The sequence below is a fragment of the Centropristis striata genome, chromosome 6 (genome assembly GCF_030273125.1).
Source record: "Centropristis striata isolate RG_2023a ecotype Rhode Island chromosome 6, C.striata_1.0, whole genome shotgun sequence".
NCBI classification, from domain to species: Eukaryota; Metazoa; Chordata; class Actinopteri; order Perciformes; family Serranidae; genus Centropristis; species Centropristis striata.
Window position 1 is genome coordinate 5,351,029 of NC_081522.1, and position 24,448 is coordinate 5,375,476.

Sequence of the window (24,448 nt, forward strand, 5' to 3'; positions counted from 1 at the left end):
CTTTAAAATGAAAGAAAATGCACCACGCAGTACTGTACAAAAAACAACAACTTTATTTTAGTCATTTTCTAATCTTTCAGAAGGTGTAGTAATAATTCCACAGTTTTAAATTATGCAGTGTGAAATTTTAATCCAAGGCTCTTTGTCTCAAATTGCCTATGAATTAATAAAACATTTGTGATTAAGATAACTTTGTTTTTAATTGAACTCTGAAAGTTGCTGAAGAGTTTTACGCCTTCCTGAACATATTCTGTTCTCCCTCTTGTGGTCAGATATTAAATAACGGCTGCTCTGCCTCCTTGCTGAATAAACTAAAACAAAAATTCAGCTGTAGAACAGACTATTTTCAACAAAAAGTCACAAACTGTAAGAGAACAAAGTCGCAATGTGAAAAATAACTATAAATTCAAGTGATGCAACCTTGACAACGCTACAGGAATACAAATGCAATATTACTTTTTCATCGTGTTAACAGGCTAGAACAGCATCGACTGCAGCGATTTGCGGACTGTGGCCATCTCCTGTTGTTGCTGTGAAAACAAACATCAACACAATATGGTTGGCACACAACAGAATGTGACATCAACACAACATGTAGAGTTTGTATTTTTATTACATTTCTGGGTCAGTATTTTTTTTCACTCTCACTTTCTTACCTTGTCCATTTTTCAAAATTTGTACTTTTACTGTTTATTTCTAATTAATTAGTTACATTTTTGTGTTTTTTCCTGCTCTCCTGTAATTGGGGGTGTACTTGTATTTGAAATTCTGGGCTAATAACAAGAGCCAATTCTTGAAAGACCATAATATGTTTCTACCAACAAGCAAAACACCTAAGTCTTGCTGAAATACAAAAATCAAAATAAGTTTCCTCAGAGTTCCTCAAGCTTCAATATCGATCAGTCTTAAATTATTAGATTTTGACTGAAATATTTAAGCTTGTTAATAACCTTACCACCCCACTGTGAGTTAAACTGACTTTATACCATTTTACTTGAATAAATCTCTTCAACACTCACAGTGTCCATAAGTATCTTCTTCTGCAGAGTGGCCATCTCCTTCCTCAGCTCTTGTTGCGCCCCCTGCAGGAATGCATCATGGCTCTTTTCCATGTCTTCCATGTTCTGGAACAAATACATTTACATTTAGTCATTTAGCAGACGCTTTTATCCAAAGCGACTTACAGGAAGATTAAAAGCAAACAATCAAGGTATAGTGCAATAAGAGCTATTAGTGCATCAATAAGTGCTAGTGACAATTCTTTGAGGAGTAGAATTATCGTGTGGTGCTAGGAGAGAAGATGCTCTCTGAAGAGCTGGGTCTTCAGGAGTTTTTTAAAGGTAGAGAGGGACGCCCCTGCTCGAGCCAGGCGCCGTTCATTGGAAGAGCGCAACAGTCGTGAGGTAGCATACTGTATGTCTGAATCAGGGCGTTCAGGTAGGTAGGAGCAGTTCCGGAGACGGAGATTTGAATTTGATGTGGGCTGCAACAGGTAGCCAGTGGAGCTCAATGAGCAGCGGTGTGACATGTGACCTTTTTGGCTGGTTGTAGACCAGGCGCACCGCCGCGTTCTGGATCATCTGAAGCGGTTTTATTGTGCAGGCTGGCAGGCCTGTCAGGAGGGCGTTACAGAAGTCAAGTTTTGAGATGACGACAGCTTGTGTCAAGAGTTGGGTGGCGTTTTGAGTTAGGTAAGGTCTGACTGTTCTGATGTTGTAAAGTGCAAAGCGGCAAGACCGGGTAACGAGGCGACATGACTGGAAAAGGTGAGTTGGTCATCAATCATCACCCCTAAGTTTCGCACCACCTTGGTGGGGGCAAGACACAGGGAGTCAATCTTGATGTTGTGGTGTATTGTAGGTTTAGCAGGGAGGACCAGCAGTTCAGTTTTTGAAAGGTTCAGCTGGAGGTGATGTGCCTTCATCCAAGTGGCTCCATGTCAGAGAGGCAGTCAGAGACCCGTGCTGAGACCGATGGGTCATCAGGAGGAAATGACAGATAGAGCTGAGTGTCATCTGCTTAGCAGTGATAGGAAAAGCCATGTGAGCAGATAACCTCACCCAGAGAGGTGGTGTAGATAGTGAATAGCAGGGGTCCCAGCACTGAGCCCTGGTGAACCCCTGTGGAGAGGAAATGCAAAGTAGACAACTGTCCATGCCAGGATACACTGAATGAGCGTTCTTTGAGGTAGGAATCAAACCAGGACAGAGCCAAGCCAGAGATGTCCATTTTAGAGAGTAGAGAGGAGGATGCGATGGTTAACTGTGTCAAACGCAGCTGACAAGTCAAGCAGAATGAGAACTGAGGACTTTGCTGCTGTTCTTGCTTCTTTTAAGGCTTCTGTCACAGACAACAGAGCAGTTTCAGTTGAGTGACCGCTTTTGAAACCAGATTGATTCGGATCAAGAAGATTGTTCTGTAGGAGGAATTCTGAAAGTTGCTTAGCGACCGCCCGTTCAATAGTTTTGGATAAGAATGGAAGAAGTGAGACAGGACGATAGTTCTCGACTTCAGCAGGGTTGAGAGAGGGTTTCTTGAGAAGAGGTGTTACCCGAGCTGCTTTGAATGCAGTGGGAAAAGTGCCAGAGGACAGTGAGGCGTTAATCACGTGTGACAGCTGGCGTGATGGTTGGGCTAATGGACTGAGGAAGGTTTGTTGGTATAGGGTCCAACGAGCATGTAGTAGGACGGCTACATGTCAACAGTTTGGATACCTCACTCTCAGAGAGGGGTGTAAAGCCAGAAAATGAGGTGCTAGCAACTGATTCAGTACTGCCCAGCTGAGATACAGAAAGACATGTAGTGGGACTTCTACATGTGACAGTATTAGGAGTCGGGTGGGGAGTGAGCTGGTCAGACAATTGGCTGCTAATTGCTGCAACTTTGCCTGTAAAGAAGGATGCAAATGTGTGAAAACAGTTTCAGTTTGACTTTTCTTTAGTTAAGAATTCAGGTAATAAAGGTTGTCGCCAAATACAGAATTACAGTTATGTCTGCTAGCAAACACACTATCTTAAAAAAAATGCTTGCAATGTAAATTATTTCTAAAGACATTGACTTCACTCTGAAGGTGTCAGCAGTATGACCGAAGGCAGAATGTAACATTATATATAATAGCAGTCAACATTCTTAACACAGGTTTCAAAGGCCTGACCTTCACAAACTGCTCGTACAACTCTCTGACAGTTTTCAGCTTCTGGTTCTGAACCACTCTGGCCTGCTGCAGGATCTTCTGCTGCTGTCTGAACAGATTCTGCCAGAAAGAAGAAACAAAGTTGAGGAAGATTATTCAGATTCGTCAATAAATAGAAGCTGTCAGTGAACCCTTTAGTGCACACAGTTAGAAGCAAGTTATAATGTGATGATGGTATCTAACAAAAGATTGGAAGTGGACGTAACACTAGAAGCCACAGAGCATCAAAGATTTAGTCCTATATAACCAATCAAACAAGGAAGTGAACAAACGTTGAACTTCTCCTCTTGCTCTTCAGCTCGCTGGGCTTCAGCCTCCCACTGCTGCAGCGCTGAGGACACCTGTTGGGAGTACTGGTGTGTCATCTTCTGCCTGCAAACACACACATTTCAAACTTAAAAATAAAGACATATTGAATGCCATGATTTTTGAGTTCTGCATATTTAAAATGATCTAAACAACTTGCAAATAATTACTGATTCTGTCCCTCCATTTTAATTCATAATGCTGTAAATTCTATTATTTCTTACTTTCCAATTAATTTTCAACTTCATATATTCTGGCATTGCAATTCTAAGCTGTGTTAAACTGCAGTGACTTCATTTCCTACAGATATAGTTTAATTATGTTTTCAGACCTCTCGCTGTGATAGGTGTTCCACAGCTGTTCCAGTTTGTGTTGGCTTCCCTTCATGTAGTTCTTTGTCAGAGACTCAAGACGTTTCTTCTTGGCCTGCATCACTTTGCTGATATCAGCTGGAAGCAAAAACACAGCACTGAGTATGTTTCTTTCACACTAAGGAATACAGCTAGACATATTCCAGTATTGTCATACTGGTGCCAAAACAATGTCAGTTCTGATTCCGAACAATACTTTGTTGATTATACACTAATATAATCTACATGCTTTTTTTCTCATTTAACAACATGTTAATGCCAACCTGTTCACATGTATTGGTGCTAATATTTTCTTCTTTTTTTTAAAGATTTTTTTTAGGCTTTATTCATAGGACAGAGTGAAGGGGGAGACAGAGGGGAAGACATGCGGGAAAGGGCGCTCTACCAGGTGTGCCACTGGGAACGCCTCCGGTGCTAATATTTTCTTTATGCAAGACTACTGAAAGTAAGATGGGATACATTATTTTGTCCCAGCAGTATATATAAATAAACAGAAATACATACAATACAAAAACAAACAAAAAATATAATTATATCCATAATTACAATGCAAACAATCTACAAGTTGTACTTGAAATATTAGTGCAACACAATCTCAAGCAAAGTACAGTGTAGTGTGATTAGCAGGCCCGCACGGAATCTGCGGCCGCGGTGCTCCGACGAAAACTCCGCGGTAATTCCGCGGAATTTTGAACACCTTGAACGCCTCTCGACCCTCCCCCTTTGTCTGTGAATTTACATTTTCCCGCCCCTCTCCCCGCCCCCCGCCGCTGTCAATATTGTGTCAGGTGGAACAACAAAACAACGTAGTTTTAATCTACCGGTAAATGATGTCGAAAGTGCGATTTACAGCAGAAGAGCTGAGGCGTCGGCATTTATCGACACGGATCACCGCGGCAGACAGGGCATATGAATTTGCTAATGATTTTTATGCGGACGGGGGCGTATTATTTTGTAAAGTATGTCAGCACTCGGTGGATTACCTGAGGAAGCAGACCATCCTGGAGCACCTGAAGTCCCAGAGGCACAGCAACAGAAAGAGGAGTGGATTGGGTAAGTACTTACTAGCTGGTTAACATGTTAAATTCATTTAAATGTGTTGTCACCGTGTTTAGACGACCGCCGGTTGTCACCACAGAGGGCTGTACTTGGAAGCGAGTTTAGTGGGTTAGCGAGCTATGTTGAGCCTAAAGCCGGGCTTAACTGTAATACGAAGGTGGCTCTCTTTTATCCGGCTAGATCACCATCGTCCCGACCAGGTTCTATTCAGAGTTTCATCCTAAAATCGGCTATGAATGCGCCGCTGTTTCACTATTTAACTCATCTAGAGCTGCGTCACCTTTATTTTGAAAGTCCGGCGGAGCTGGATCAGAGCCAGCATTTGTACGGAGGGAGAGATCGAGCGGATCCGCTGCTGTTTACTTTCTCTCTGTGCGTCTCCGCTGACAGGTGTTCAGCTGAGGGAAAACGCAGCTCATAAATTTATATTTTACTTTTATAAAGGCTAGTCTATGGAGACACTGAAAGAAGTTGTGCGCTCGCAGCAGGACAGATAATCAGATGGATAATCGGTAGAGTTAATAATTTCACTTTGATGTGGCCATGAATAAACTATTTTAGTGTTAGTGTTTCGCCTGTTATATGCCATATAACACGTTATATGCTGCCCAAATGCAAATATTAAATGTCTTCTTTGTTTTCACAGTTAAAAAGGTCTTTGTTGTCTTTGTACAGAGAGAATAGCCTATGAGATTTGTACTAATAAACCCCACTGTAGCATATTTTTATACGCACATCGAGCCTTGTTTTCTAGGAAAACACACTCGCATAATTGCGCTCAATAAAATATACGAAAACAATATAAAACATGATTTTAAAATATCAGTTGCTGTTGCTCTATTTTATTTTGTTTAAATTAATAAACCTTCATATTTAAAAGTAACACAATGCTGAGCTGTCAGAAATTAAAAGCAGCCTCCTCTCTTATTTGCAGCAACAGTGTTGCTTCAGGCTGTGATCTCTTCTTTTTTTTTTGTATGGCTCATACTCTCTCCATTAAAACCAGCTGCTTTTATTTTACTTGTTGTTGTTTTTTTGTTTTTTTACTATGGACTAAAATTGGCATCTTTGCTTAATTCAGTATATTTACATTCAATCAGATATGTATTGCTCCTTAATATGCACAGTCCCGTCTAAATAAACAAAGTAAAAGTACAAGCCTATGTTTACTTTATTCTGTGTAATAATAATACCATGTTTCAATTATTCTTTTTTTTTCTCTCCGTCTTCTAGTGCGATCTAGGACTCAAACCCTGGCTGCCTGCCTCTCCAAGACCCCATCAACTGCTGAGAGGAAGGAGTTTGTCCTAGATTTTACCAAGGCTCTTGTTGAAGCCGATATTCCACTTGAGAAGGCCCCCAAGCTGGCTTGTTTTCTGCAGAAATACTGCAAGCAGGGCGGATCCCTTCCAGCTCCGTCCCACCTCCGCTCCGACTACCTACCAGAGCTGTTCCCTCAGTATGTGGAGGACATAAAGAGTGCGGTGGAAGGAAAGCCCATCTACATTATATTAGATGAGACGACAGACGCCTGTGGCCGCTGTGTCCTTGCAATTCTTCTGCAACCTGTTGGCAGGCCACCTCTGGCAGCAGATATAGTGTTCATCGACAGAGTGAACTTCAACACGGTGTCCCAGGCAGTCATTTCTTGCCTCAACAGCTTCAGCATCAATTTTAGTGATGTGTGGGCTTTTGTCACCGACTCGGCAAGCTACATGAAGAAAGCCTTCAACACCATGCTTCATGGCCTGTTCCCCAACTCCATACATGTCACATGTCTGGCACATCTCCTCAACTTGGTGCTGCAGGTCTTCCCAGATACCTTTGAGGACCTCAACAGGGTGTGTGCACTTGTGAAAAGAGTGTTCTGCAAGGCACCTCAACGTCGCCAAGAGCTGCGGGCTTATATGCAGGCATTGGACTTGGCTCCTGTTATGCCAGTCTTTGCTGTGATGACCAGATGGGGTTCCTGGATTGAAGCTGTCCAGTACCTTGCAGATAACCTGGACATTTTATGCGACTTCATACCCACTTTGCCACTGTCCTCCAAGGCTGTTCGGGACCTGAGAGTGCTGCTGGAAGAGAAAGAAGCTACTCTAAAGGCCCATGCGATCTTCATCGTTGAGCACAGCACTGAGATCAAGACCACTATGACAAAACTGCAGGAGACTTCCAACCCCTCTGCTGCCACTATTCATGGTCAGCTCGAGAACCTCCTCATGCTTTTTGAATATGGCCGCACTGTAGGGGCTGAGGATTGGCATCCCAGGACCACAGAAAGGCTGAGGGAGCTGGATGAGGATGATCGTGCTGCCTGCACTGAGCTCTTCCAGAAGACCATGGCTGACTGCTCTACAAAGTTGCAGAATGTGATGGCGTCACACCCCAGCATGGAGCTCTTCAAAGCCCTCCCAGTGTTTGACCCAGCAAAGGTAGCTGGTGTGAGAAAAAACATCCAGGACTACGTCCAGGTGGCCCCTGCCCTTACGTGTGTGTCAGCTGAGGAATGGCACCGCTACATCCATATGGACAAGAGTGACGCTGATGAGGTCAGTCCTGTGGAGTGGTGGGCCACCAGAGAGGACAGAATGCCCACTCTTGCCCCACTTGCAGCATTGTACCTCCATCTCCCCACTACCTCAGTGGATGTTGAGAGACTGTTCTCCCACTATACTATGCTGCTCACACAGTACAGACGGAGCCTTACCCAAAACAACATTAAAATGATGCTCATTGCAAAATTCAACAGTCGGCAGCAGGATTAAACATTTAAAGGGATATATGGATATTCTGGTGTAAATTTAATCGATGGTCTAACACACCTTGACACCGAGTAAGACTCCCCCTCGAGAGGTCAAGTTAGCTGACCGCTAGTTTAGCTAGTTTTAGCAACCTCAGAAAAGACTGCACGATAACAATACACTGCTTATGTCTCCAACTAGAAACCTCCATCAAAAAGCCACTCATAGCCACAATTAATGGTGAGAACAGCACCAAACTTCAGTAACAGTACATGTACAGTCCCAGCACACAGTACGGAGCATCAAACATCTGCTCGCTTTGCTGGATTTGTATTAAAAACACAGCACAACTCACCCTCTCCTCCAACAGCCTGCCTGTGTGGGGAAGCCCTGACGAGTCGATTACGAGAACTGAGCATTCAATGGAGTAATAATCATACATTTTCATCCTTGAGCTGCAGAAATCTACTGCACTCGGTAATCGACTCGTCAGGGCTTCCCCACACAGGCAGGCTGCTGGAGGAGAGGGTGAGTTGAGTGGCTTTTTGATAGCGGTTTCTAGTTGGAGACATAAGCTGCAGTGTATTGTTATCGTGCAGTCTTTTCTGAGGTTGCTAAAACTAGCTAAGCTAGCGGTCAGCTAACTTGACCTCTCGAGGGGGAGTCTTACTCGGTGTCAAGGTGTGTTAGACCATGGATTAAATTTACACCGGAATATCCTTTTAACTGACTGACTGTCTCTGTCTGACAGACTGACAGTCTGAATGACCGACTGACTACCTGACTTGCTCGTTAACTCTGTTTCTTTCTTTTTTATTGATTGTTAAAGTAAGTCTTTTTTAAATTAGTAGAATTGCAGGGGGGTTCATTGACTATTTAAAGTTATGTATGGTTCTCTATGGTTCAATTTAATTATATATTTAGGTTATTTAAAACCTTTTAAAGTTGTTTTTGTTTCAGATATCTATTGAATATGAATAAGAATTTGCACTACCTATTTATTTATTTATGTCTTTAGAACATTATTTATGGAAATATCCTAATTTGTACATATGCTCAGAGTGAATGCAATTATTCTTTTTTGTAGATTAATACTATCCATTCCCTGTACATCTCTGTACTTTTTTTTTTTTTTTTACAAATTTATGTTGCCTAATTTGAATGAGTTCTATGAAATGTTCTTAAGAGAGTAAATTGTTTTCTATTGAATAAAAATGTCAAAATCTAATTTTTGACTTTATGGTGTCAATATGGTGACTATATTTTTGACTTTGTGGTACTTTTAGGTTTACTAGAGTCTCACATCCAGAGTTCAGGCTGCTACGTGGCACTCACGCCTATGTTGCCCTGCCAATTCGACCCCTATAGGCATATCAGAGGTACCCAGGGGACACATGCACATTTCTTCAGTGACACTTGCCTGGTCTCTCCTGTTCTCAGTGGCCCTTAAAGCTTTCTTTCTATCTGCAGGAGATTTGGGCAGTGATTGAATCTGAGGTCTCTGAGACTGCAGTTATCTTTATATTGTCAGCTAAAATGCTGTTGTCATTCCAGTGAGGTCACAGTGAGTCAGATACACTACATCCATATGGAATCTCACATATGGGTTCCATGACGTCAGCGTGGCAGCTCCTTATATGGATTTTATTTAAGGTAGCACTATGCACATCCGTTTAAGTGCTGGTGCAGGACAAAAAACTTTTCCAATGATTAAAAAGAGGGAAGTCTGCACAAACAGTTTTTATGCTCCACCGATTTATTTGTGCAAAAAAGGTGACAACGTTGGTAGAAACGTTGTGACCTTTTTTGCACAAATAAATCGGTGGATCTATTGCTTCCCTTTTGGCACTCAGCATCTAAGGGTTGGACTTGGGGGTTAGATTGATACCAGAGGGCAGTTTACTGTTGTTTACCGCTCCCCCCCCCCCCCCCCCCCCCCCCCCCCCCGGGGATGAGTTAAATGCCGAGGACAAATTTCACACACTCAGGTGTGTGACAGTCAGTGGGACTTTAACTTTAACCTTTTTAATCATCGGAAGAGATCAACTTTTATTTATAAGGCACCAAATCAAAGCAAAAGTCATCTCAAGGCACTTTACAAGTAGAGCCGGTTTAAGACCAGACTCTCTATATTTAACAGAGACCCAACAATCCCACATGAGCAAGCTCTTGGCGAGGGTGGTAAGGAAAAACTCCCCTTTGACATTAGGCAATTTTAATACAGAATGGATTTTGTTTAAGTTGCTATTTTTGCTCTAAACACATGGATTATTGTACTAGATAATTGTTTAAAACCTCAAAAGGAGAAGAAACTACTCCGCAGAATCCCGCAGATTTTCCTCCTGAATCACCACAGAAAACCAGAAAAAAGTCCGCAGATTCCGTTTGGGTTTAGTGATTAGTAACAGCAACGCATAGCATCACTACATTCCAAGTGTTATAAGATGATCCAAAAGTTTGGGATAAAAACTATATATACAGAATATATGCAGTATAAAATTACCAATATTGTGGTTCAAATCGGTAACGCCTGATGAAAAGGGTAAGTAAATAAAACTAGACTTCCAGTAGCAAACCTAATTTTACCTTTTTCAGCATTTATCATATATATATATATATATATATATATGATAAATGAAGTATTTTCACAGTGTGGTATTAGACCCTTTGACGAGGTAACATTTCTATTACAGGACTTTTAATAATGAAGTATTTTCAGTGTTGTATAAATACTTTTACTCAGTGTTTTTTCCCAGTGTGGTATTGGTAGCCTACCTTTACTCATTTCATAAATTGGACTTTATATATATATATATATTTCTTACTTTCCAATTAATTTTCAACTTCATATATTCTGGCATTGCAATTCTAAGATGTGTTAAGCTGCAGTGAATTAATTTCCTACAGATATAGTTTAATTATGTTTTCAGACCTCTCGCTGTGATAGGTGTTCCACAGCTGTTCCAGTTTGTGTTGGCTTCCCTTCATGTAGTTCTTTGTCAGAGACTCAAACCAATATATATATATATATATATATATATATATATATATATATATATATATATATATATATATATATGATAAATGCTGAAAAAGGTCAAATATAATATAATAATTAATATAATAGTATATATAGTATAAAGTCGTTACCTCCAAATCTCTCCAACATGGATTGTACCTCGTTTCTAAGTGTGGAAAAAGACGTGTTAATATCATATACTGTGTTATAATGATAATGGAAAATGTTTGGCAGGACAGTGGTGAAACCCATAATGGCTGAATGGATTTTTGCCATCATAATAAATAAATAGTAAATAGTGTTAAATAAACAGTGTTAATACCCCACAGCACATGATGTTGCCCCCTCCTCAAATTCAGGTGCAGGTCTCTTCTTGGCCACTTTTTCCACTATTGGAGTTTCATCTTGAGGCAGAAAGTCATCAAAATGTAAAGTTAATGTCCTTTACTTAGCCGGCAAAGCTAACATTAGCTGAAGTTAGCTTACCCTTACCTTCCCTGACATCGTCCTCTGAGCCACTCAGCCCTTTCTTTTCCTCCTTTTCACTAAAATCAAACACCTTTACATCATTTTTTTCCTCTGGGTGTTTTTTCCCCATCTGTTTCCTCCCTGTTGGCATTCTTCCAACCTGCTTTAATTGAGGCTAATTAAATAGCTTAATGTAAACTGTTCAACTGCTAACGGCTCTAATGCTACCTAGCTATCTGCTAGCTAACGTTTTCAGCTAATGGATCCAGCTGTTGTTATAAGACGAAAATCATGAACAGACGAAGAAAACGTAATTTTAGTTAACTCGTTTAATCAAACGGGGCTCGTTTTTTGCTTCTAGCTCAAGTGTAACTTACAGAGTGAAGCTAAAGGGTCATAGCACAAACAAAACGGAGCAAAAAGATAAAAGCTACCGAGCAGATTCCCGCCAGAACCAGACGAGAGGACCCGGATGAAACGGCTCGCGATTTTTTAAACGCAGTTATTTGAATAAAAATAAACGGTATCTTAGGAAGACAAGTTTTTTTCTTGTGTGGCCCATAGACTGTATAAAATCAGGAAAAAACACAAAAATGTAACTTATTAATTAGAAAACTCCAGTAACAGTAGTTAAATATTCAGGAGTGAAGTACTAATCAGTGGTGGAAAAAGTATTCAGATCTCTCACTTAAGTAAAAGTACTGATACCACACTGTGAATTTACTCCACTACAAGTAAAAGTCCTGCATTCAAAACTTACTGAAGTAAAAGTACAGAAGTATCAGCATCAAAATGTACTTAAAGTATCAAAAGTAAAAGTACTCATTATGCAGAATGGACCCACTCAGATTGTTTCATATATTCTAAAAATACATTGTTGGGTTATTATTTTTGATGCATTTATGTACGGACCGCTTTAATTTTCTCAAGGTAGGGCTCATTTTAACAACTTAATATACTCGTATGATGTTCAATTTAAAACATGTTAGCAAACATTTCATATTAATTATGTTTTTATGTTAAATCTTGAACTGAAAAGTAACTAAAACTGGCAGCTAAATATAGTGGAGTAAAGAGTACAATATTTGCCTCAAAATGTAGTGAAGTAGAAGTATAAAGTAACATAAAATGGAAATACTCAAGTAAAGCACAAATATCTCAAAATTGTACTTAAGTACAGTACTTGAGTAAATGTACTTAGTTACATTCCACCACTGGTACTAATGGTACACTGAAAATACTGTACCACACTGGAAAAACTATTTTGTTAAAGTCCAATTTATGAAATGACTAAAGGTTGCTACCAATACCACACTGGGAAAATACTATAAGTAAAAGCCCCATATTTTTTTTTTTCCCTGAGTAAAAGTATTAATACAACACTGAAAATACTTCATTATTAAAAGTCCTGTAATAAAAAATGTTACCCTCGTCAAAGGGTCTAATACCACACTGTGAAAATACTTCATTACAAGTAAGTCCTATATTGGAAAGGTTACCAAAGTAAAAGTACTAATACAATGAAAATAATTTGTTACAAGTAATAGTCCTATATTGACGTTACCCAATTAAAAGTACTAATACCACTGTAAAAAAAAGCCCTGCATTTAAATTGTAACTTCAGTAAAAGTATGTAAATAACTTAAAAAAACAGTACAGAGAAGCTGACCCTTTACCTTACTGATATGATCAATATGTAAAATACTGAAAAAACAGGCATGTGGTTATGGGATGTAACTTATGACATAGTTAATGAAAAACCCTGCTCTTGTATCTATATTATGTGGTCCTTTTTGCTTTAAATATTGATAAAAAAAATTAAGGAGTTTATTGTTTTAGGCTAATTTACCTAAGGCCTTTTCAGATTTCCAAAAGTAAAACTAACCTCACCTTGAAAAAGGTATAAAACAGCTAAAAATAAAACACAAAACAAGAGAGACAGGAGACACTCCTTATTCAAATATTTTGATGGATCAGAAAAACAATCAGTACAGACGAGTATAAAAAAGAAATGCACTACACATGATGATGCAGAAACATCTGCAGCCAAGAGTTTAAGTTCGGTCAAAGCATGAACAACGTTTTAAGAAAGAGTATTTCATAATGCGGAAGTAGATTGAAGCGTTCATCTGCAGCCAAGAGTTTATGTTCAGTCAAATATCAAACTTTTCTTCACAAATAAAATGTCCATTCTCTTCGTATTCATCTCGTGTCACCACAATCTCATCGTAGTCTGGACTGTGAGACAGCAGTTTTCCTCCTTCCCACGAGTAACAGATGGGACTGCATGACAAGACAGGACACATCATTAATGACACAAACACATTAGCAACAGCGAAAATTTTAGTTTTGTGGAAACAAATAGCGGTTCTGATGGATTTAATGTACTTTCAGTATATTCCACACAGTAGCCATTTACATTTTTTTTATTGACTTTGTGATACAGAGTTACGGTGGACTACTCATATAACTGAAGGTCTTTGTTCAGCTTCTTCAAAAGAATCCTGCACAGATTTATCGTCACACTCCTAATAATAATAATAATAACAATATCAGACTTACGATGGACATAAAAAAGGCTCAAAACCATGATGCAGAACCAGAGATATTGTCTTTTATTCCACACATTCTTCTTTTTTTGTCTCATCCTTGCGCCTTCATTACCCACAATGCATATCTCCCTCCAACAGTTGTGTATGAAACTGTGGTGTGGTCATTTTATGTTTTGTTGGACTAAGTTTTGCAACTGTTTATGGATCCCAGCAGTACTTGTTTCTATGTTAATATACATGATTTTACAATTTTTGAATAACGAAATTGTATTCAGGGTCTTTTTACTGCAAATGTCTACTTACAGTTGTTTGAACAATTTGTTTGCTGGCACCCAATAGAATAAAATCAACAAATAATAGTTGCACATAAAGGCCATCCCAGCGCGCAGGGGCTGTGCATTTATGCCGTTAACATACACCACTGGTCAAAAGTTTTAGAACACACCAACTTTTCCAGAATTTAATTGAAAACGATGCAGTTTAATGTCTCAGTGTACTCTGAAATTAATGCACATTTGCAACATTAAAATTCTTTATTGAGCATGATAGTGTTTTGAAAGTAAAAAAAATATTGAAAATCACATTTTATGTTGGACTAAAGGACTAAAAAAAGACACAAAATGACAAAAAGACACCAAAAGAAACAAAATGACTTACAAAGACATGAAAATAATTAAAAAATGGACAAAATAGCCCAAGACTCCATAGAGTTAAGGTGTTAACCCATTTCTTGTTCCCTGAAAAAGGCCTACTTGTATAATTCTGAAATGTACATTATTTTTCAGTTTTGGTTAAGCTTACCTTTTTTTATTTACCTCTGGCAGTTCACCACTTACCTTTGTACCCTTTCAAGCTGTTCATTTGACTTGAACTGCTTGAATTTCAATAAAAACTGGAAAAATTGGGGTGTTCTAAAACTTTTGACCGGTAGTGTACAACTATAAATGAAGCTGAACTTACTTCACAGGTTCTATGACAGACACAGGGAGGTGGGCGGGGGCGAGTGATCGCAGCTCTGCCTCCAGTCGCTCCCTGAAGCCTGTAAACAAAGTGTTTCCTCCATTCAGGATGATGTTCTGGTAGAAGTGGGGCTGCATCTCTGATGGTAGAAAAAACTGTTAGCGGCTTCTCACACTCAAACATACAGACAGTGCAAACTATTTGTCTAAGTGTACTACATGAAAACGTAAATTGAGCTATTATCTGAGCACAACACTAGTTATTGCATTCTTTTTTTTTTTTTTTTTGAGAGCAAATGTTCTGTTATTTTTTTTTTTTTTAATTATCTTTTTTATCACACACAATCAACAGGTTACAGAGGATATGCACAAAACTCCAACCCCCACAACTCATATTCCCTCACATAGGGTAAATCAAAATAGCTCTAATAATATGCACAGAAACACAAGTTTGCCAAAGTCAAAAAACTTATTACAGAAAGCGAAACACCTTCCAGTCTTAAGCGGGGGGCTGGTCCCTTTCACACCACTCAGAAAACCAAAATAATATTCAAACCTATACCCTCAACCAAGTTTATAACAGTTTTGGATTTTTCATTAGTTTTAGTTTTAATTTTGTTGTGAATTTTTGTTTTCAAATTCAGTTAGTTTTTAGAGTGAGTTTTCTAGTTTTAGTTTAGTTTTTATTAGTTTTAGTGTTAGTTTTTTTGTAATGGACTATTTGTTGGGTGCCAGATTCAAAGAGTTCATAATAAATGTTTCCTTTGTTTCCTTTGGTTTATCATCTCAGCCCCAATAAGGTTATTAACTCTTACAGTTCCAGGTGTTTTGAATTTTGTTTCGAGTGTAGACATCCCAGTCTCAGTAAACATATTTACCATGTGTTGCATGTTCAAATAGAAACACTGAATTATGAATGAAAAAAGTTGACAAAAACGAAAACTAAGGACATTTTCACTATAATTTTAGTTAGTTTTGTAACCACAAAATACAGTTTTAGTTAGTTATCGTTTTTTAAAAACTCTAGTTTTTATTTTTATTTCAGTTAACGAAAATCTTTTTTCAATTCGAGTTTTCGTTATTTCATTAGTTTTCGTTAACTATAATAACCTTGCCCTCAACACACAACAGACATTGTTACACAGCATAAATAAGGAACAAATAAAACATGAGAAAAAAAAAAAAAAAAACATGAGAAAACAAACAGATGAGAAAAACAAACAAAAAAAAGAACAGACAAACAAAAAAAAAAAAAAAAAAACACAACATCACATACTATTACGCTAGTTATTGCATTCTGTTTGAACAGGAAACAGAGCTGACCTTCTGGCAGAGACTGGATGGAGTGAACGATGGCTTCTGGGATGCCCATCTCCTGGATGCCGATGTCTGACGGGTGGAAAAGCATCTCAGGGACAGCAAAGCGCTCGTTGGCCAATCTCAAGATCTGCTCTCCTGTCTTGTACTTTCCACTGAAGACCATCTCCTCATGTGGCTGGTCAACATATGAGGAGAAACAATGAGGGCAGGTGCCATGTTCAGTAAATGAGGCATCAGGCTAAACAGACAAAACACTCTAGAATAACAACTCATCATGACAAATATTTAAATCTTTTCTCACCTTGCAGAAGCCTTTTTTGATTGCGCTGAAGTCTGGAAGAACATAATCCCTCACCACAGTGTTTTCCTCACCCTTCATCCTGAATACACAAACAGAACTATCATTAAATACTTTGTCGGGATTTCCTGATAAAACGCTGTACTACAAGCTACAGGCAGTCAATGAGCCGCATTATAAAGATGGTTTTGAGAGGAGAGAAAGTGCTTCTTCACAAGTTGCATTTTTAGCATTTGTGCTTTTTTCGCCTTTAGCATTTCAAAAATACTTTTCACACAAAGGGAAGCACGCACCTGCATTAACCTGCATTGAGTCTAACAGCTATCTAACAGCACCATAAATCACATTTATATAACTACCTAAAAAAAATATATTTCAACTACACTATCTAAGTGAAGAATAACTTATTAAATCACTTAGGGTTTTTTTGAGTGATGACGTAAAAAAATATGACAACAGACATTCAAAACTTATTTTGAAAACCTAAAATAAAATAATAAAAGACTTCAATACAGCCCTAATTATTTCTGATAGTTTCATTTCACTCACGTTAATTTTAAGCAGCATAATGTTCAACAGAGGCTTATTGAGTCACTGATTAATTGGTCCCCTGTTGCAGCATTTGCCAACCAAAACAACTGCTCTGCTCAGTAGCTTCTACAAAAGCACGTCATTGTTCAGTGTTGTGTGTCATCAGCCCTGAAATCTGTCTCAGTAAATCTGCTGTCTGCATTTACTGTGGGCTTACTGTGAGATCTCCATGTCTTTGTAAAACTGCTGGGAGACATAGCAGACATCTTCTTTCACTTGGTTGATTACATGAGTTTCATCCATGACATGTAGCTGCCTGGAAGGGAGAGAGAGATTATTTGTTTGTTTTTTTATCTTTATGAAAACAACCACAGTTCAACCATCTACAGAGTACAGTACAGGCCAAAAGTTTGGACACACACCTTCTCATTCAATGCGTTTTCTTTATTTTCATGACTATTTACATTGTAGATTCTCACTGAAGGCATCAAAACTATGAATAAACACATATGGAATTATGTACTTAACAAAAAAAGTGTGAAATAACTGAAAACATGTCTTGTATTTTAGATTCCTCAAAGTAACCACCCTTTGCTTACTAGAATATAAGACATGTTTTCAGTTATTTCACACTTTTTTGTTAAGTACATAATTCCACATGTGTTCATTAATAGTTTTGATGAATTTACAATGTCAATAGTCATGAAAATAAAGGAAACGCATTGAATGAGAAGGTGTGTCCAAACTTTTGGCCTGTACTGTATATAGAGAGTAAATATATTATTTTCCGTAATTAATCAATGGAAAGTACCACATTTCTACCAACCGAGACTGACAGATTCAAGCCAAACAAAACGATAATAGTCAAGTGAGGGGACTTTACCGATATGAAATTATCTCCTTTAGGTGGTTGGTCAGTAACTTTCCTCCTACGTTCAACCTGAAAAGCGAAAAAAACCCCACAATAGCTCATTTGTTGTTGTTATTATTATCGTTAGTAGTGTTGCAGATTAACAATGGTGTTGCAGTCATCTGACCTGCGGATGCCGTCTTTCATTTTCTTGCTGCGACAGTAGGGGACGATGTGGGTGAAGGAGAACCCGCTGTCGACCACCAAACAGCAGAGCTCCGAGGGATTAGTGTGGAAGTAGTGATGAGCACTGAGAAAGCCCGCTGGAGGACACACAACACACATTCAAGATAAGGTTAAACACTTTATAACTCCCAAAATCAAAAGTTTACAAACCAATAACCCAGCTCAAGGACAATGTTGGAGAGGACGTGGTAATATGTCAGCTGGCCATTTTCACATATATATTTTTTTTTTTTTAGAATATTTTATTTTTCAGTTTTCAATTCAACAAGATATACATGAAAAGACAAACACACAACTCCAAACCCCTTCCCCAACCCACCCACAAACTGAAAAGCGAGAGAGAAAAAATAGATAAATAAAATAAAATAATGAAAATATTAATGATATAAAATTAATTTAAAAATAAATAAATACAATAAAATAAAATAAAAAAAATAATGATAATAAAATAAAATAAAAAACGGTCGAGAGGCAAGGAAGACAAGAGTAAGCACTGACGACAAAGAGAATGCAAAAACTACAACCCGTCCACCATAGAAGCTGGCAATGTGTCCATAGATGCTAAATAGGGCTGCCACATCTCTGTAAAAGTATTATAATCATTCCTGAGTGTACATGCAATTTTTTCAAGTGGAACACAGCTATTCATTTCTGAAACCCATCTTCCTATAGAAAGTTGGGAATCAGATTTCCACGTGATGGCGATTCACTTCCTGGCAACGCACAAGGCCAGTGAGAGAAACCTCTTTTGAGCTTTTTTTAATCGTGCATCAATATTTGTAGTATCTCCTCCATTTTCACATATTCTGGGAATGTTCTATAATTTCATTTTATTGGGAAGACATCAGCAGCTGTGATGGGAAAATCTTTTTATTCTATATTATTGTATTTTCCCCCTGGGTCAGGAGCGTTTCTCCCCGAGTATAATTATGTATATATAAATTCCATTTCCGCTTGTTATGGGATTCTTTTTTATTTTATTTTTTGTACCGGTGACCTTGTGGATAACCTGTCAGCCGTTTGTTTAGAACAAAACCTGCCATTGTATTTTGCCATTGTATTTTTAGCTGTATTTATGGATGACCCTGTCTGATGTACCTGTTCTGTGTGTATAATTATATGTTTGTGTTTAGTTTTTTCACTGAAAAATCAATAAAAAGAAAGTTTTGAAAAAAAAAAGATAAGGTTAAACACACGTCAAACTTCTGCCACACAGAAGAATCAACTGTTATGATGTGATGCAAGTGAATACTTGCAGTGACTCCAGTTTAGAAGCTGTGCAGAAAGTATTGTCAAGCATCAGGTTTGACTCACCGTTTGTTCTGAGAGCCGACTGGAACTGGTACTCCTCAAACAGGATCTCATTCATCGACTCCTGAATGGAAGAGAAGTTGAAGTACGGCTCGGTGATGATGATGCTGGTGTCTGCAAAATCCACCTTGATCCAGAACACACAGAAGCACCAGCAGAGGAGGTGACGATGAAATCAGATTGAATTAGTAGGCAATAATTTTAAAAAGACACTCTAGAATAGCAGAATAGCAAACACAAAAAACATTGGTACAGAAAAGATATTGTGGAAGAAAAATTAAACAAAAAAAAAAAAAAACCTTAAACATCTCCTTTCCAAACAGATGATCCCACACTTTCCTCTGGACATCCCAGTTGACCAGATAACCCTGAACAGAAATAATAGGTAAAAGCAAATTAGAGAGAATCTTTGAATCCAAAGCTATTAAGTTCTTCCCTGATGTGACCTGACATTATATAGCTGCAGCCTCTACTTTTGGTTACACTCTCTCACCTTCTGGAAGGGGAGGATGTAAAAGAGACCTGAGCGATCTTTGATCTCATCGAGCTGATTGGCTGTGAAGGTTTTTAATCTGGACGTCCTAGAGCGAAACTGGCAGTTTGGGATGACACTGAGGGAGAAAGAGAGACAGAGAGTCAGCCTGAGAAACATTAGGTGAATTTGTGCTAATGAACACATGCTGTTATAAGCATACAATTATGTTTAGATATAGGTGTAAGTTACTGTAAAATGATCACATTTAGTGCAGCTCAAGTCTTCAGCTTTATGTTGAATATTACCTTTTCCTGACAGCATTAAACCTAACTTGACAAAGTACCTGGAGACAAATAAACAAAGTGTAAGGCTGTTATTTTCCCTGAACTCAAAATGACCGATTGTGAATTAAGATGCCTGTTAATTAATTCCACTAGCTCAGCACTTACGGAGTCTGTCTAAAGCTGGATAATATTGTGGGTGAAGATGTGTGTATCTGGTGGATACATATTCTTTGTATCTGTATTGCAAGGAATAATATCCATTACAATGAATATAAGCTGTTCTTCCACGTCATGCTTTTTGATATCTGGCAAATTAATGTTACCCTAACCACACAAACCTGAAACAACCTGCTATGATGTTACCACAATCTCTTAATGAATTCACTAACCACACAAACCTGAAACAACCTGCTATCAGAGCCAGCGACACCAACAGACTTCATAAAATTATCAAGAAGGCTGGACTATGTACTTGGTCTCAGGCTGGAGACTTTTGGGACTGTGGTGGAGAAGAGAACACTAAACAAACTGCTGTCCATCATGGACAATGATCAGCTCCCTCTCCATCACACAGTAGAAAGACAGCGGAGCACCTTCTCTCACAGGCTGCTCCAGCTCCGCTGTCATAGGGACAGATACAAATATCTTTCCTGCCACATGCCATCACACTGTACAATAACAAATAATAGTCTGGTTCATTACATACTGTCGCTATGCACTTTTTGTTTTTAATGCACACTGTTGTGTGCATTAAAAACAAAAACTGTTGTGTGCATTGCACCTTATTTGTTTCATAGCACCAACATTTTTATACTGTATATTCATATTTATTCTGCACTGGAATTCTATTCTACTCCTTAATACATACTCCTTCTTTAGACACTTTATTTTTTATTGTATTCTTATATTTTATTGCTTGAAGTATGCCTAGGTTGTTCTTTTTATTTAATTGTGTTGTCATTGTCTCTGTGTGTAATGCTGCTGCTACACTGTAATTTCCCAGCTTGGGATGAATAAAGTCTATCTATCTATCTATCATGTTAATTAATTCACTAACCACACAAACCTGAAACAACCAGCTATGATGTCACCACAATATCTTGATGAATTTCACTTTGAATCCCCGAAGTCTCATATGTGGTCCATTGGGTTTGTCTATTAAAAATCGTCATAAAATATAAAACCGTTTTTAACCGAGTTTGGTGTTAGATTTTCTTGGAACGGTGATACCTCAGATAATATTAACATAAATGTACATATGTAATCATAATGTTACCTATAGGTTTATGATCATTAGTGGGGCGGATTAGCTTAACAATCGTTCACTTTGTGATAAAAGCATGAAATTTGGTAGATGTGTTGGTGAATATGTTTCAAACAAATCTGGATATTGGGCCACCTCAAAAGCGCCCCCTAGTGGCCGTGGCAGGCATTTGTTACACAAATAAATCAATGATGAATAAAAACTGCCCTTTTAATAATACCAACTGGTGATGAATTGTATATTGTTGGAAAGCCTGATTAGTCACCTTTACAACGAGGTACAGCTTGTAAGGATCGTGCATTCATGGAATGAGCAACGGGGCTAAACGTGTGGGTAGCACCCCCCAAAAATGTGCATCCCCTGTGGGGCGGATTAGCTCAATAAATCACAAGAATTGTTTATTTTGTGATAGAAGCACACAATTTGGTGGATGTGTTGGTGGATATGTTTCAAACAAATCTGTATATTAGGCCATCGCAAATTCGCCCCCTAGTGGCCATAGCAGTCATTTTCTTCGTTAAAATTACGAAAAATATTTAAATTATTTCTTAAAATATTTAAAAAATGTAAACTAAATATACAAACGTAAATTAAAAAATGTAAATACACATATTAAATTAACAAAAATCCAGTTACACACTCCTTCAGTTATTTTTCCTGCCCCACCACAATCGGGCTAGCCATCGAGCTAGCTAGCAAATGAGCTAGCTAGCATTTGCTTCCTGGGACAAGCAGTGCAGTGGACTGTCCATCAAGGTATGTCTAAATATTTTATTTCACCTGTTATAATTATGAATAAAATATGCTATGAACATCATAAAGGCTAAAGAGAAAAACAATCATCATGGGCCTTGGCGGAAAAGCAAATTAGCAAGATAGCAAAAATAGGTACTTAAGCTAGCTAGTTAGCTTGGAACATGTATCAGTGGCTGTTGGGTGTGAAAGCTTAATAAGACACTGTTAAATTATGTCCTGTGGAATGTGGACATCCCTCTCTGCACACACACACACACACACACACACACACACACACACACACACACACACACACACACACTATATGTAATGTCTCCTTTGCCCATGTGGTTCTTTTTTTCTTTTTTTTAAATGTATTTTATAACTCCATCACAGTTAGTCAGGCGGCTTAGGACCAGATTTGAGAAGAAAGGGGACACGCCGGACAAAAGCACCAAAATTTTTCCACATGCTCTCTATCACCAAAGGTTTCACCTTTTGGTAGGAGCCACTTCATCAACATTGCAGATCGGAGATGGCAGCCATATAAGCCATAAGCCATAAGTCTATGAGAACCAATATATCTTCCAAGCCACTTAGAAGGTCAATCTTGGTGTCAAAATATACATTTTCTGGGTCAAAGAATCATTTAAAGCTATTGAGAATATCACTGGATGACTCACTGTAAATAATTTGTTGATCAAGATCTGACATGAGATGAAAGCATACCCTTGATTTTTTTGAGCAGTGTACATGGCAGCTAATCCGCACTCTCCCGTGAACATTGATTCCAAACAGTTTCAACTCAGGATACCCTGCTGCAACTTGAAGCGAGTTGCCCAGTCTGAGTGAAAATGAACATATCTATTTGATCAAATAATCATCTAGTGATATTCTCAATAGCTTTAAATGATTCCTGGACCCAGAAAATGTATATTTTGACACCAAGATTGACCTTCTAAGTGGCTTGGAAGATATAGCATTTCTCATAGACTTTATATGGCTGCCATCACTGCAATCTTGATGAAGTGGCTCCTACTAAAAATTGAAACCTATAATGATAGAGAGTATGTGGAAAAAATGTGGTGCTCTTGTCCGGCGTGTCCCGTTTATTTGGCTAAGCCGCCTGACTAAGTCACACACCTCAGTACAAGGATTTTGCCAGAAAGAGTAACCTGCTACAAGTAACCCTAGTAGAATTTTTGATTTGATTTGATTTTGATTTTTTTCTCTGTCTAAATGTATTTTTAAAAATGGCCGCCACAGCCATCAGATTTTTTTTTGCGATGGCCCAATATCCAGATTCATTAAACATGTATTCAGCAATGAGTGTACCAAATTTGATGCTTTTATCAAAAAAAAAAACAATTGTTCAGCTAATCTGCCCCACTACACAGGGGATGCACATTTTTGGGGGGTGCTACCCACACGTTTAGCCCCGTTGCTCATTCCATGAATGCACGATCCTTACAAGCTGTACCTCGTTGTAAAGGTGACTAATCAGGCTTTCCAACAATATGCAATTCATCACCAGTTGGTATTATTAAAAGGGCAGTTTTTATTCATCATTGATTTATTCGTATAACAAATACCTGCCACGGCCACTAGGGGGCGCTTTTGAGGTGGCCCAATATCCAGATTTGTTCGAAACATATTCACCAACACATCTACCAAATTTCATGCTTTTATCACAAAGTGAACGATTGTTGTAAAATATTGAGCTAATCCGCCCCACTACATAGCGCTATGTTACACATAACAACAGGTGGATGTAAATACTTCAGTTAGCTGGACCGACGGTTTATTATTAGTAAAAGTAACGTTAGCCACCTTGCTAACGTAACTGAACTCACCTGACTTTTTCCTGACTGTATCCTATTTTCGCCGTATAGGCTCCATTGTCCAGAACTAACGTGGCCATTTTATTGCTTGAACTAACAACATCAAATGTAAAAGTTAAATTTGATCCACATTTAATGAAACAGAACACATGTCTATTCTTCTAACAAAAACAACGCGCCGCCATTAAAGCTTCCGGTAGTCTTGGGAGCCAATCAGATCTTCTTCTGCTTTTCTTTATGTTCATTGGCGGCTGGTATAGCCAATCAGATACGAGATTTGAGGTCCTTTTATAAAATGTTCCGGCAGAAACAGGTCACGTTTTGCTAAGTTCCGCCGCAAAAATCTGTTGATCTAAACCGAAAAGTAGTGAATGTTGAGCTGCAAGACACATGAAAAAACAGGCTTAACTTTATTGCTGTAAAATATAAAGAAAATTATAAATATAGGAGTGATTATAGCAAAGTTCGCATTGTGCTTATATACATAATTGCAGTTAATTATGGAGCTAAAATTAAAGAAAAATAGTACAGAAAGGTCACAATTTTATAAACTTAATATGAGGGCTACAACTAATTGTCAATTTTATTATAAATAAACCGGTAGAATAACGAATTAACAGATTAA

The 24,448-nt window shown here is 38.3% G+C and overlaps 2 protein-coding genes across 2 annotated transcripts; both read right to left on the reverse strand.

The window, feature by feature from the left end:
- Nucleotides 1–30: 30 nt before the first annotated feature.
- Nucleotides 31–11,668, reverse strand: sycp3 (synaptonemal complex protein 3). The gene is made up of 8 exons (XM_059335391.1): nt 11,182–11,668; nt 11,012–11,093; nt 10,821–10,855; nt 3,831–3,948; nt 3,466–3,565; nt 3,155–3,253; nt 1,020–1,124; nt 31–530 (listed from the first exon to the last, which is right to left on the reverse strand). The coding sequence occupies exons 1-8, from the start codon at nt 11,306–11,308 to the stop codon at nt 477–479; spliced, it is 720 nt and encodes a 239-aa protein (XP_059191374.1). The 5' UTR covers nt 11,309–11,668; the 3' UTR covers nt 31–476.
- Nucleotides 11,669–13,101: 1,433 nt separating this feature from the next.
- Nucleotides 13,102–24,019, reverse strand: actr6 (actin related protein 6). Its single transcript, XM_059334308.1, has 11 exons — nt 23,836–24,019; nt 19,718–19,835; nt 19,524–19,592; nt 19,228–19,351; nt 17,855–17,990; nt 17,701–17,757; nt 17,035–17,133; nt 16,290–16,368; nt 15,992–16,163; nt 14,670–14,808; nt 13,102–13,440 (listed from the first exon to the last, which is right to left on the reverse strand). The coding sequence occupies exons 1-11, from the start codon at nt 23,901–23,903 to the stop codon at nt 13,311–13,313; spliced, it is 1,191 nt and encodes a 396-aa protein (XP_059190291.1). The 5' UTR covers nt 23,904–24,019; the 3' UTR covers nt 13,102–13,310.
- Between the last annotated feature and the right edge of the window lie 429 nt (nt 24,020–24,448).